The 13,513-nt window shown below is 39.2% G+C and overlaps 1 protein-coding gene across 1 annotated transcript in view; it reads right to left on the bottom strand.

The window, feature by feature from the left end:
• Nucleotides 1-13,513, bottom strand: part of LOC121308929 (band 4.1-like protein 4B) — a 146,756-nt gene that overhangs the window by 101,080 nt on the left and 32,163 nt on the right. The window contains exon 2 of the mRNA XM_041241658.1: nt 8,420-8,524. Within this exon, the coding sequence (XP_041097592.1) occupies nt 8,420-8,524 (105 nt within the window). The remainder of the gene's footprint in view (nt 1-8,419; nt 8,525-13,513) is intronic.

Raw genomic sequence — 13,513 nt, 5'->3', positions numbered from 1 at the left:
GTAAACCCCACTCCGGGCATGCTAACAATTTTTTGGTGAGCAATAGCCTTATCGGAAACTGAAGAGCAAATGTAGGATTCTACTGCTGAGAAGGACCAACACCCTAGGTTCTTGATAAGATGCTGGTTAATATTGGCTTTTGCTGTTGAGGTGGCTGTTCCAATTCTGAAGGAGAGAGGGGTGTAGAACAATTGACCCTGATGAAGTTGATTTGTCTTAGAGATGAGGAGCATAATTAGGAAATGATTATCTGGACTAAGGAGGGGATGTCGTTGGAACGGATGCCGAGAGAAGGGAAGCTGGAAAGGGATGGGACTGTATATTCGGAGCACCTGAGGAATCCAAAGAAAGCAGTTAAGCACATGACTTCCATAAGGAGATCGAAGGGGTTGAAGCAGTCTTTTCGCAAGATTGACGAGCGACTGTAGAATATCTGAAGCTCGAGGAAGTCAAGATGGGTAAGTAGGAGGGGAGCTCTTAGATATGCCATGGAGCATCAGCCGGATTGCTGGCCAGAAGAATCGGAGAAGACACTGACATGAGACGGTAATGGAACTGAATTCCGGAGATCTAAGATTTGATTGTGGAAGCAGAGAGGTGTGGAATGTCTCGTGCGTGGACGATAAAGGCTAGGATCCAGTCTTGATTAAATGGAACTGGCTGAATTATTTTTTTATTCATTTATTTTTTGCACAGAAGGAGGAGAAAGACGACCAGCCTGTAGAGTAGGATGATCTTGTTGATGGAGCTAGGGCAGAGGACATGTAATTCCAAGCAGATTGAAGAAGGCTGAAGGTTGAAGCTCACTGGAATACCAGGTGCTGGTATTGCAGACATTGGAGAGGTGCTGGAGCTGCTGCGTGAACCAACTGCTGAAATCTGCCCATTTGTAGATGAGAAAGAGCATCAGCTGCATTATGTGAACCGGGAATGTAACAGGCTTGAATGAAAAAATTAAAAGACACTGAAATCCAAATGAGGCGATGTAGTAACTGCATTATAAGGGGAGAGGAAGACCTTCCTTTATTAATGATATGGACTGTAGATCTATTGTCGCTAAAAAACGTGATAGATTTTCTTGACCATTGGTGGCCCCAGATATTTTGAGGTGGGAAGAAAGATTCTGAATTTCAGGAGGGCATTCGCTAGAAAACCACTCAGTCCCTACTAAACCCCTAAATCATAAGAATGAAGCATCAGTAAAGTTATTCAGATCATGAGGAACTGAAATCAGGTCTTGATAGAATAAGGACAGGCCGTTCCAGTGACGAATTAAAGTAGCCCACATCTTAATATTCTTTCATGCTTCGTTGAGAGCAGAGATCTGCTTAAGCGGTCATCTGTAACAGTGCGGTGGACTACCGCCAGTAGTGTGCAGTGGCCTGCTATATAAAGCAGAGATCTCCTGAAGTGGAGATCGTAACAGTGTGCGGTGGACTGCCATCAGTAGTGGGCAGTGGCCTGCTGTAGAGAGCAGAGATCTGTTGAAGCAGTGATCTGTAACAGTGTGCAGTGGACTGCCATCAGTAAAAAATAAAAATGTGCATGAGTGTTTATTAATTGTATTATTGATAATTGTTTGTTAATTACTGTCAGCTGGCGATTATTGCAAATTGCAGCCAGCTGCAGTGTATATAAGAACAGCAGCCAGTCTACTTGGGGCTCTGCTGTGGGAAGAAGCCCAACAGAGTGTGTTCAGTCGTATTAAAAAAGGCAGTGAGTTCAGCCTTTTTGTTTTGTGTGTGAAACTGTTTTGTAAACTGGTAAGCAGTTTACCTGTCCAGTTATTTAGTTACACTGATGTGTAGGTCAGTTTTTAAAGGAGCAACAAACCTTTTAATTGTGTGGAGAAAAGTGAAGATGGGTAGCGATATCTCACAACTGCCATATGAACGTTACAAATAAAATAAAAAACGAAAAGGAAAGTAGAATGGGCTGTGGATGCGCAGAGTCCACTGGCATTGGCTGACAAACCGTGGTTAAAAGAGGTCTAAAGTCAAGGTAAGACCGATTGACAAAATGGTTATCTGCTGATAAGATGGTGGCAGCTTTAGCAGAGAATGTTTATGGTACTAGTAGAACATAGTACCCCCGCATCTAACCGAGAGTTCCATGATGTAGAACAAAGTACTACTCCAGCTTTTGATGGTGGTGTGGAAGTTAATGTCTCATGACTTGTGTGCAACATTGATATCTTTACCTTTAACTATTTATTTTCTGGTGTTAGGAGAGAGAGTGACAACTGATAGAACTGCTGTTGAAATGACAGGCAGCTTGTCAGCACAGGCAAGTGAGGCATGGCCTGCTGAGTGTCGTCTATCTGACTATCTATGAAGACATTTAGCATATTCTTTATATATTTATAAATTACAAAATATACTAAATACCTATTTTAGGACAGTTAAGCAAGTATATAAGTAAGTTAACATAGGTCCACGTGACGCGCCTGCAGTTGATTTAAATGTCTCAAATTCGACGTGTTGAACTTACTCTCTTCAGTTGTGAAAACATAGCGCCAGGAAGCTGGAAGATTGCAGTACTGAGGCACAGAGCTCACAGGGCCTCATGAGACTGCCTGGTAACCATGGTCTGTGAGGCACGAGTGGAAAGTTGCAGCACAGCAGTGTCGTTAAGAGTTTATGGGGTTTTTTCGGGGGGAAGTTATGTGAGTAGGCTTCACGTAATACACTACAAAGCCCAAAACCAGAACGAGACAAAGCTGAGGTTCCCACGTTGAACTGGGAATTGAAACAAAATGAATGAGCTTGCCCATTATTATTATTTTTTTTTTTTGGTTTTGTTTTGTTTTTTGTGTCGGCTGCTGAACGTAAGTAGCAGTGAATTGCTAAACCAAGAACCCATGTGGGGAACAGACGCAAGCAAGATGATTGACAGATCTACTGCAGAGGCCGGCATTGAGGGAGCAGAGGCTGCGATGATGTCTAGACGAGAATAACAGAATTATGCGATTCTGTTATCTAATTACCAGGTGGTGAGGGAGAATACCGATGCTTTAACACTGCTACGGAGGAGAAAACACCTTTATGAAAATAGCTTTCAGAATCTTGCTGATGTATGAATCTTTAAAAGAAAAGTCAAGGAAGGGCGCCTGCTTGTAGTTGTTTGTAGCAGATGAAAAGACTTTGCTTTGCAATAGATGATAACGGCAAAGTGATTGCTGCAGTCGGGAATGTTGATGCCTTAGTCTAACAGAGCTTTAAAAAGTTTGGTGGAGGGCCGATCTTTACAATGAGACGCAGCAGAGGTTGAATAATGGAGCGGCGCTTTGAACGGCGCAGCTGGAGAGATAGTTGCAGGCTTAACTGGCAATGCAGCTGCTGCAGCGAGAAGGAAAGAAGCAGAAGGACGAGAAATCTTCGGAGCAGGTAGGAAAGGACAAAAGAACGAGAAGATGAAGTTTAGACATTAGTAAAGAGAAAGTTTAAGCACGCTTGACGGAGTCTGCGTGATTGCTAGAAAGAGAAAACGAACTGAAACCCTAGACAGCGAGCTGTGTGTGCTCGAGACTAAATAGGAAATAGGAGATGACTGACTAGGAGAGCATGGAGGAACCCCCCGAAACACGCTAGGGGCTATCCCTTAATAAACTTCTATGGAAAAAATTCACAGAAAACAAAGTTGTAACCATTCCATTACATAAAATCAAAAATTATTACTTAACTATGTTTTTAAAGTAAACTATGACACACAAAAATAATAAATGTAACTCCTGTTAAAACACTAGAACAATTTTGCATTTCTCAAGGATGTTCTTTTTTGGTAGAGGCAAGACTCTTAGAAGCCCAATTTCAAGGTCAAGGTCATATTTGCCAAGAATACATGTGGTCATTTATTGTTCCTGAGCCTAAGCTTCCTTTTGATACCATGTATATACATATAAAACCTAACATTGGAATCTGGCTCCAGAGCTATAGGTACAAACAGAAAATGGCCTTGAATATCCCACCTGTTTACTAGCCAGTAAATTACAGATTTAATTACTTCAAAAGACGTGAAAACAAAAGGCACAAATATGGCCAGTTAGTTTAGCTTTCAATGTCTCTGGCTGTCCACCACAATCTCACCTCCAGAGCATGGTTTGGAAGACTGTGTTCCAATTAGCACCAGCACACAAGTGCCTCGAAACCACACACTGGGTGGCTTTCTTTTCGGTGTGAAATAATAACTTCTGAAGTTTTAATCTCTAATCAGGAGATCTACAACTGCAGTGAGCCATGAGTATTTGCCGAGTAACGGCAGGAACAGAAAAGTAGCAACTACAATTTTGTACCTCATCAGCACTGCAGAGCTGTGCAGAATTCTAGGAAAACAACTTTGCTTGAAAACAGGCCACTATTACAGTCAAATCAACATATTCTTAATGCATATACCAAAATATCAAGACATGACTGACATGCCCTTGAGTACATCCCTAGTATTGTATAACACGCACCTCATTAAAAGAAATGATACAACACTATAGAAAACTATTACCCAAGTACACTTCCCACTTTGTATATACTGCAACCTGCAATCTGGAATAACACAGAAAGATTATAATGAAACTTGTGAAATGGTGACAGTTTTAAGATTTATCAACTACGAGTTAGCACTGATGAGCCTCCTCTGTAATTTTCTTGATGTTCCTATTTAAACCAATATCATCTCTGGAAAGGAATAAAAAACATTAAGCCTGGGGCATCTCCATCAATGGTCTGCCTCGGCTTCATGTTTTCTTGCTTTCTGTGGCTGAAAAGTGAAATTTGATGAAAAATAATTTTAAAAAGAATTCAGAATGTTTTACCTTACTTACTGATTGTGCTGGTGAACAAAGTGGAGATATAGCCACTGCCAGATCAAAATTAGCACATTTGGCTAGACTCATATTTAGTTATTTGAAGATAGATAGATATATATATACACACACACACACACACACACACACACACACACACACACACATAACCACAATATGTCATCACAACGATTTGTCGGTGTTGCAATGTGTTTTAGCCACCTTACAAATAATGCTTCCAGATCTGTGTTTTTGTTGGCTCCACAGAGGCACATATGATTACTGTATGTGCTCAGAATGTGCATTCTTTTTAACCAGTTATCGTGCATGTGCCATGGGAGGACACAAGACCTCCAAAAACAGCGAGGAGAAGCAACTCTGGTTAGCAACAGAAGAAAAGCAGCCAGCACCGTAGCAGCAAAACACACAGGCAATCAGCATCTCCATGGACAGACACTCAGCCATATTGCACAAGCAGAGTCCTCGTAGAAGAAAATGAGACTTGTGTGTGTGTGTGAGGGTGGGGGCGACAATAACTTAGGGGTCAACCTGACCTTTACTATAGTACAAGGCTAGCTCCACTCATGAAGGGAGGGTGGCAGAGGCGCAGTCACCAGGATTCTATTTTTTGGTGAAGGGGGGGGGGGGGGGAATTGCAGCAAGTTGACACACTATTCACACAAGTAAGAATTTCAAAAAATTCTCCTCCTCAGCATCCTCGATGCCTAATGCATTCATCCAGATCTGTTTGTATCAATGTGTCACAGCAGTAGCAGCAGCCATCTACATTCACGAGTACCATGGACACAAGCTAGCCTAATTCTTACACAACACAATCTTGGCATTTCTGAGATTTAAAGAGATATGCTGATTCCTTACATTATGTCTATCTTGCTAACTATCAAAATCCAAAGTGCCCTAAAGAAATCAAGCAAGGTATTTTTAGACTCAAAAGTGAAAATAAAAATGAAGAGATTCATCCAAGGAAGACATGCCTTGTGCACGTTATGTCTTTGAGGACTCCTATAGGCGTGTAGCAGGGTGCCCTGCCCCTGTGCGTATTTGTGTTGTCTGTTATATGTATTATTGTAGTGGTGCACAGAGTGTGGGTTATGTAACACAGGTGATGTAAAGTGTATATTTGTATTTAGGCACGGGATTGCACGATCACTCCATGTGCAGATTAAAATGGGTATTTGTATGGGGGCACAGGGAAATGCACAATTAGTCCACATGCAGACTGTGCCAAGATTCCAGTGAATGTTTCATTAGCAATCAAGTCTCGGCACAGCCGTATAAAAGAGTGAATGTTTCACGCACACAGGGTTGGGTGTACAGTGAGGACGTATGGGAGAGAGAGGAATAATAAACTATAAAAAAGACAAGCACCTACTTGTTGTTTATTAGTGATTTGTTTGTCTATTTGTTTTCGTCTTGTTTGTGTTTTATTAAACCTTTTTATTTGTTAATTTACAATAAACCGGCGCAAGCAGCGCATTCACAGTCACTAAACAGACTGTGTCCATTCAGTTCCTGGTCTGATGTCATCACACGAGCCACCGTGTCACAAGGCGTTGTACTGAACATATAAATCCCTGGTTGAAGAGTCATGAATTGGGGAGGGTTAAAGTGATTGTAGCTTACAAAATAACTCCACAAATTGTGCACACCATGCATACTCATTCAAATATGTAGTATTGAAAAAAACCTACATACTTTCATTTTAAAACAAGATATTTGGTACTACATCATGTAAAATAAATCTCTTTGCAAGTCTTGCTAGTTTTCTTGTCATTTCACCCAGAGAGTGACATTTTCTCCACCCCTTAAGGCCCTTGTTTGTAACTAGCCGTTTCACCTTATGATTGACATGCTTTGCAGCTAATAAGATAATTTGACCCTGAAGACACTTTTCAGGTTACGTGGCCTAGAAAATGCAAGTGTAACACACTTTCTGTCAACAAGACAGTGAAACTGAGAACTTTATTTAACCTTGTTTAATACCAGGTATGTTTAGAAGTGAAAATGCATGCTCGCTTCAACACATGCACATTTGAGTAAGTAGCTAATGAAAGTGGATGGCAGGTACGATTTATAGAATGTATCTAACAAAACCAACAACTTTAAAATACACTTTTGATGTATATTTAAGAGTCTCTCTCTCTCTCTCTCATTATTAACAATAAATCAGCTTTTTTTTTTTATACATTTACCAATTCATGATTGAATGTCTGAAGTCATAGAAAAACACGTCATTAAAATAGGTTTATTAGATTTTGTTTATTAGATTTTGATACCAAGTGCACTCTGTAAAATCAGTACTTCTTGTGCTAGAAAGCATTTTAGGGAATACAGGCTCATGACATGATATATGTTCCATGTACAATACAGTTTGCACGACTTGACAATTTCTTAAATAAACCGTACTGTATTTAATTGTATCAATGGTAGAATTCCATGTCATGTCAGAGACTTTAAAGGGTAAATAAGGACCTTTTTATTTATTGTGTTACATGTTCCCATGTGTTGCTACAACTGTTTACTTAAGGTGTGTGTATTGTTTATTTCTTACATTTTGAACACTTTTTAAAACTTTTAAAATTGCATTCTGTGCCTCAAGATGGCTTCACATGTACCCGCATGGACCTCGCAGAACTACATTTCCCATCACCCTCCTGCTCACGATGTAACTGACATGGATTTACCAGTAAGCAGGAGGATGATGGGAAATGTAGTTCTGAGAGTATCATGCTATGGTTGAGTAAAGTGTTGTAATGCTAAACGAAATCATTTGACCTTTTTTTGATTGAGGAGCACAAAATAAAAGCCTTGGCAATTAATAACAAATTAATTGATTAATCCTAGTGTAAAAAACCTCAACAAAAAGGGCAAATGTTGTAAACTATTACTCTGTACCACCCTTTAAACCAGCAGGTTAAGCTTGTCTAGCTTGCTTATTAAAATCATTAATATGATTAAATCAAGCATACTTCTGCCTTTGCTCATGTGTTGCTTTCTCAGCAACGCTGTTCTGGGCTGCTGCATCTCCATAGAAACAGTATGTGGTGGAGAAGTCACGTGCAGGAGGAATATACTTGTTTCCACGACTTGTTTATTTTACAGTACATGCACGTCTGGTTTCAAGCGAGTGGCTGGCCTGATTCAATCCCAGCCACTCCGAGGCTCTGCCAATGTGGCAGTGAGCTGCTCAGAGCACAGCCAATCTGATCTACCAGGCTGGAGAAAGGGGAGATGTGGGTAGGAGCTGGCTTCAGCCCCCCTAGTCATTTATGTTGTCAAACAAACAGGATATGTTCCACCCTCTGGACATGTGATGACTGTCATCAAACATCCACTCAAAAACAATCTCGTCAGTTTATGACTGAAAACCTGACCCACGATCCCACTTTTCAAGGGCACATATCTGCTGAAACTGCTCAGTATTTATTCTGCACCAACCCAAGCGTACCAATTTAATCATTCTAAATACTAATACAACTAATAGTACTATTAATACTAATATTAAACATAAAGCCACAGACTATTTCCATGCAATATCACTTATTTAATGTACAGTACAAGCACTCCAGATTTGTTACAAATTTAAATAAAAAGCATACTTACAGAAACCTGTTCAGCATCCATGTACTGCAGGCCAAAATAATCTACCTCCACCAAGTCCAAATGGAACACAATTTGTTCAAAGAGATCCTGTCCTTTTGCATTTTTCTGAAACAGAAAACAAAAGCCCAGTTACAAATGTCTGAATCCCCAAAAGATTATTATATCACACACTCTATTTTCAACAGCTACTGCACAATGTTTGCACTTCAAAAGGAGTTTATTCATCATGAACCTCGCCCCACCCCACCTAATTCTGAGATTATAGTGCTACACTGGGAGAGCAAGGGTATAGTTTGATAAGCTGTTTAATGCCATGTGGTAGGAGTTGTAACGATACACTAATGTCATGATAAGATAAGTATCGCGATACGCAGGTTACTATACACGTGATAGTCCTGATGGGGTGCTTGTACAATGCATAATAAAAGACCAAATGAACATTTAACGATGGATTACTTTGACAAAACTAATGATAGAGAGGTCATGTATTCATACAAACTACAAAACACACTTAAGAACCATTTGGTGAACTGCAATGAGCTACAGTGCTCTGCGTTTATAATGTTACAGCTAGGAGTCAGTTATGAGACTGTGCTATTTGTGCTCTGCCATATAATGAGTATGAAAGTGCCAGTGGAATAGCATTATAGGGCAAACTGAATCCACGACTCTGCACATTTATAACTTATCTGATCATAATGGGTGAAATTCTCACATTGAGCAGTCCAATAATCATCTTACTGTAAAGAAAACACTACTGAACTTATTACATTGATAGTCATCTGCTTGAACATTTAGAAGAAAATGCACTGTCATCGTAATGTTTCTTTTTATAAGCCCTAATTTAACACCTTCTGCCATTTGGGAACGCAACATAAAGATTATGTTAAAAATTGTACAAAGAAGGAGGTTCAGAAAACAGCCAAATCGAGAGATGGCACACTTTTTCATTTAAAAAAAAAAAAACACACTTTTTCATTTAAATTTCCAAATAGACATTGAAAATTAAACTCTCCCGCCCCCTGCCCATTGATCAGATGAATACACAAGACCCACTTAGCAGTGAACGTGATCTTTTCATCTGAAATTTGCCTTATTGTCATCGGCAGCAGCAGCAGCACACATCCAAATTAATATTTTAGTAAATCTAATTACACAGTTATTCAGGAGCACAACAGCCCTGCAGTGAATAGCTATGTTCCTGTACCAACATAAACATCCCCATATCACTGAAACACATTATTTAACATAAAAGCTGCAAAAATACAAGCAAACAAAAACAGGGGCTTTAACAATTAAAGCTGATCAGGTTTTCCACCGTCATTCTGCGCAATAGTTTCTCAAACCAAATTCTTCATTTACATTGGGTTCTGGTACCACAAATAACTATATGTATACAATAGGATTGTTAATGTGACCTTCCTAAACAAGAACCTTCCAGAAACAATTACAAAACCTTTACCTTTAACATATAATGCAATACCAGGGGCATAGTAGAAGGGCTGGTTAGCACATGCTCTATGACAATGGGGCTGAAGAGTGTGATACACAACAGGACAGGTGACCAGGGTGATGTTTGGATAGCAAAGGTGATCGGGGATTGGCAACTTGTCTGTACACAGACACGCATGTCTGTGGTAAGAGTTCAGTGTCCATGGCAGTGAATACATTTAACACACACACAAGCACGTAATTGTATATAACTTCCGTTTTGTGTCTGTGGCCAAGATTTTTTTATTTTTTTTATTTTTTAAAGTCCATCACCACTCGACATGGTGCCGACCCCTGAAGGTGATCCTAAAAAGGTTGGATAACACTATGTAACCCAATTTATCACTGTCCTGGTCACAAAAACAAAGTTTGGGGGGAACAATAGCCATTTTCTATACTTTTGAGGCATAAGCAATTAGGAAATAACACTTACTAACCAGGAACAAAAAAAAACAAAAAATTGTTACACAGTGTAATCAAGGTTTTCAATACAATTTTAAAAATGTGGATGAGAGATCACAAGACATGCATACCATATGCTTCATTCTTTAAAATGTAGTCAAACATTTACTGCTGGATACATATTAAAACTAGAAGGACTACTGAGTGCAGTATACAATACTGTCAGTCAATATACTGTTGTCACAACAATAGAATACTGTATATAATGGGAAATTGATCCAAAAGTAGGTGACAAGGTCTTCTGGGGCAAACCCTCATCTGTCCAGCTAGCTCAATGACAGTCAATCCCATTCACAAGTATAGAGCATTCTGGAATAAAATTGTTTATTTGCAAGAATCAGGGTCAGGTCTACTCTCCCAGTGGATGTCCATTATCTTCCAACTATAGGGAGCTCCTATAAACCTTTGGGAGCACTGATCACAAAGGGGCAACAGTCATTTTCAATAGGCATACAGTTAAGTAACTGAAAGGGGTGACAGAAATATGTGATCGGTTTATTGCACAGAGTACCAATAAACTATAACCACTGTACTCCTTCCTGATTCAACCAAAAAAGTTGTTCATATGTTTTAATGTTTATTCAAAGTACGATAATAGCAAATTAAATAAAACAAGGTTGAATTCAGAGAAGTTAAATTATGCGATAAAGTTAAAACTAAACTTCAGCACAGATGATGCACTTGTGATATTATCCTTTCTAAACACATGTGCACTTTAAACTTCAAAAGCAATAAAGTTTTTTTTTTTTTTTGTGTGTGGGGGGGGGGGGGGGGGGGGGTTGGGGGTTCAAGTTGCACTGAGAAAATTGAGCAAGTTGCACTGAGAAAATTGAGCAGTTAAAATATAAGCACAGTATGAAAATGACAAGCCTAATTAAAAAAAAACAAAAAAAACATACTTTTAGCTTCCAAATATCACAGCTTGCTGTCGATACAGTAAAATATGCCTCATTTATCACATGGACCAGGGAGACTAATGAAAATTCACCTTTGAACTTTGTACTGTAGGATAGCATTAAAAAGATAAGGAAGTATTGGGAGCTAAAACAGATGAATACTAAACTGTGCAGTAAACAACATGAACCTAGGGATTCAGCAGTGCCTCCTGGCTCACTGCTGTATGTTCACTGTAGATAACAGTTACATTCATTTAAATGGTTTATGAGGCACATATGTGTTTATAAAAGAAAAACAATGCAGTTTACCAAAAAGGAACCCTATCAGTGTTTGGGGAATCTAGGCAATACCCAGAGAAATATCTAGCTTGCATGATCTGAGTGGACAGCAATCCATGGTGTAGTGTTAATTTCTGATGTACTGTGTCCTGTCAATCTGACTACCATTTTAATTGCACGATATGCTCATGAACGACAGAACAAAGCAAGTGTTGGGTTAATTGACGTACAGAAAGGGAACAGCTAGTAATGTAATAGTATGCAGTCTGGAAGACCAAAGCATGTTTCCTAATGGTTCAGAGTGGGGGACGTGCATTGAACAGAAAATGTACCTTAAAGCACTGTCACCCTTTTTCTCCTGTTGAAGACCTTTTCTTGTGTTTTTACCTCACTTGGTGAAGCTTCTTTGTAAATTAATTCAGTATTCAGCCTTTTTTTATTTTCTGATAGTTCCTAACAAAATGGACATACAGTACTTCTGATGCTATCTATTGTCTCACATTCTGCTTCTGTAGTTGGTCTCCCAGAGCACACCTACTGAACTGTTCCAACCTTGAGAGGACAACTCACACCCACGCTTCTCTCCAGCTAGTGCAACGCTGTACCTCAATGGTATGCGCTGTACCATTACGTGGATAAATGATGTGGCCATGGAGGTGTGAGGGCGAGACCCTCACTGTAATACTGAACTGTCTTATCGTGATTGTTATTCTCCTGGCGATACAGCCATGATTTATTATGTACTGTGCATGCTGTTGATCAGGTGTGTCTCATATGTGATGGTGTATTGCTGTATTTAGATTAAGGCTATACATGTGGAACAAGGGTTTGTTACAGCCATATGTTTGGTAATCTTCCAAGAGAAGGGGTGATGCTAATTTTCAGTCTTTACTGGTAATAGTTAAGGACAAAAGAAAAATAATGACAATGACAATAATGAGAAGTAAGCAATAGAATAGTTTAACAATTGTGTTTGTCAACAAAGACGGTATTCATGCAGGTTAAACAAATACATATAAATGAGAAGAAACACGTGTCATGTAAAATACATAAATGTTTATTGTAAATGGAACGAATGCTACATACTTTATTTTTGTAAAAAATCATTCCATGTGAAATGTTTATTGAATAATTAATCCTGTTAGACGTAGGTGTGGCTGGGAATTATTTAATGCTGTGTCTTTCTTTAGGAGAGAGGATTATTAGGCGAGTCGTGATCTTGTCTGTGTGAATGTCAGTCAGTGTATTTACAACTTGTTAGTCTGTGAGCATCAGTTGTCATAATTTGTGTGCAGTATCCAGTGCCACAATAAATATTTATGCCTGTGAACACTATCAGGCTTGCTTTTTTCTTGTGCTTTAAAAGACCTCCATATTCCTGAGAAAATAATGTGATTGTGGGTGGGGGTAAGCTTGGACCATTACCCCATTACAGGAGGGTTATCTGTATCCATTAAGAGATTCAAGCCCTTCCAATTATCCAGCCAGCAGGTGAATCACAAGCAGCCACAAGATAACCCAGCCCTGAAGCTGTGACCTTATCTACAGTAGCACCACGTTTAATTAGGAACCTCCGAAGGTGGGTACATTATTGTCAACAAGGTTTTTCATGTAACTTTTTTTATTTTGAAGTTAGGGGTGGTGGTAAGCAGTGGTGAACTCCCAATTCTAAAAGTGCAGGAACACCAATTCAGATATTGATTTCCTTAAACAAAAATTATAGAAAGTCATGTTTTATTTGTACCTTGAACTTGAGGTAACATTTAATTGGTAATACATGCGTCTTGCATGGGACTTTTATAGGCTACTTCCCCTTGACCAGTGCTGCCAGTCTGGCAGTTTTCCAGCCTAATTTGATTTTTTTAAATTATTTTTTGGCTATTTTTATCATTAATGTTTTCTCTATTCCTTTTGATTATTAGGTCATCACCAACACAGATCTTTAAATCACCATGATTGTCAAACG

The sequence above is a fragment of the Polyodon spathula genome, chromosome 3 (genome assembly GCF_017654505.1).
Source record: "Polyodon spathula isolate WHYD16114869_AA chromosome 3, ASM1765450v1, whole genome shotgun sequence".
NCBI classification, from domain to species: Eukaryota; Metazoa; Chordata; class Actinopteri; order Acipenseriformes; family Polyodontidae; genus Polyodon; species Polyodon spathula.
The sequence above is the reverse complement of the archived record's forward strand: the minus strand, read 5'-3'. Positions and strand labels throughout refer to the sequence as shown.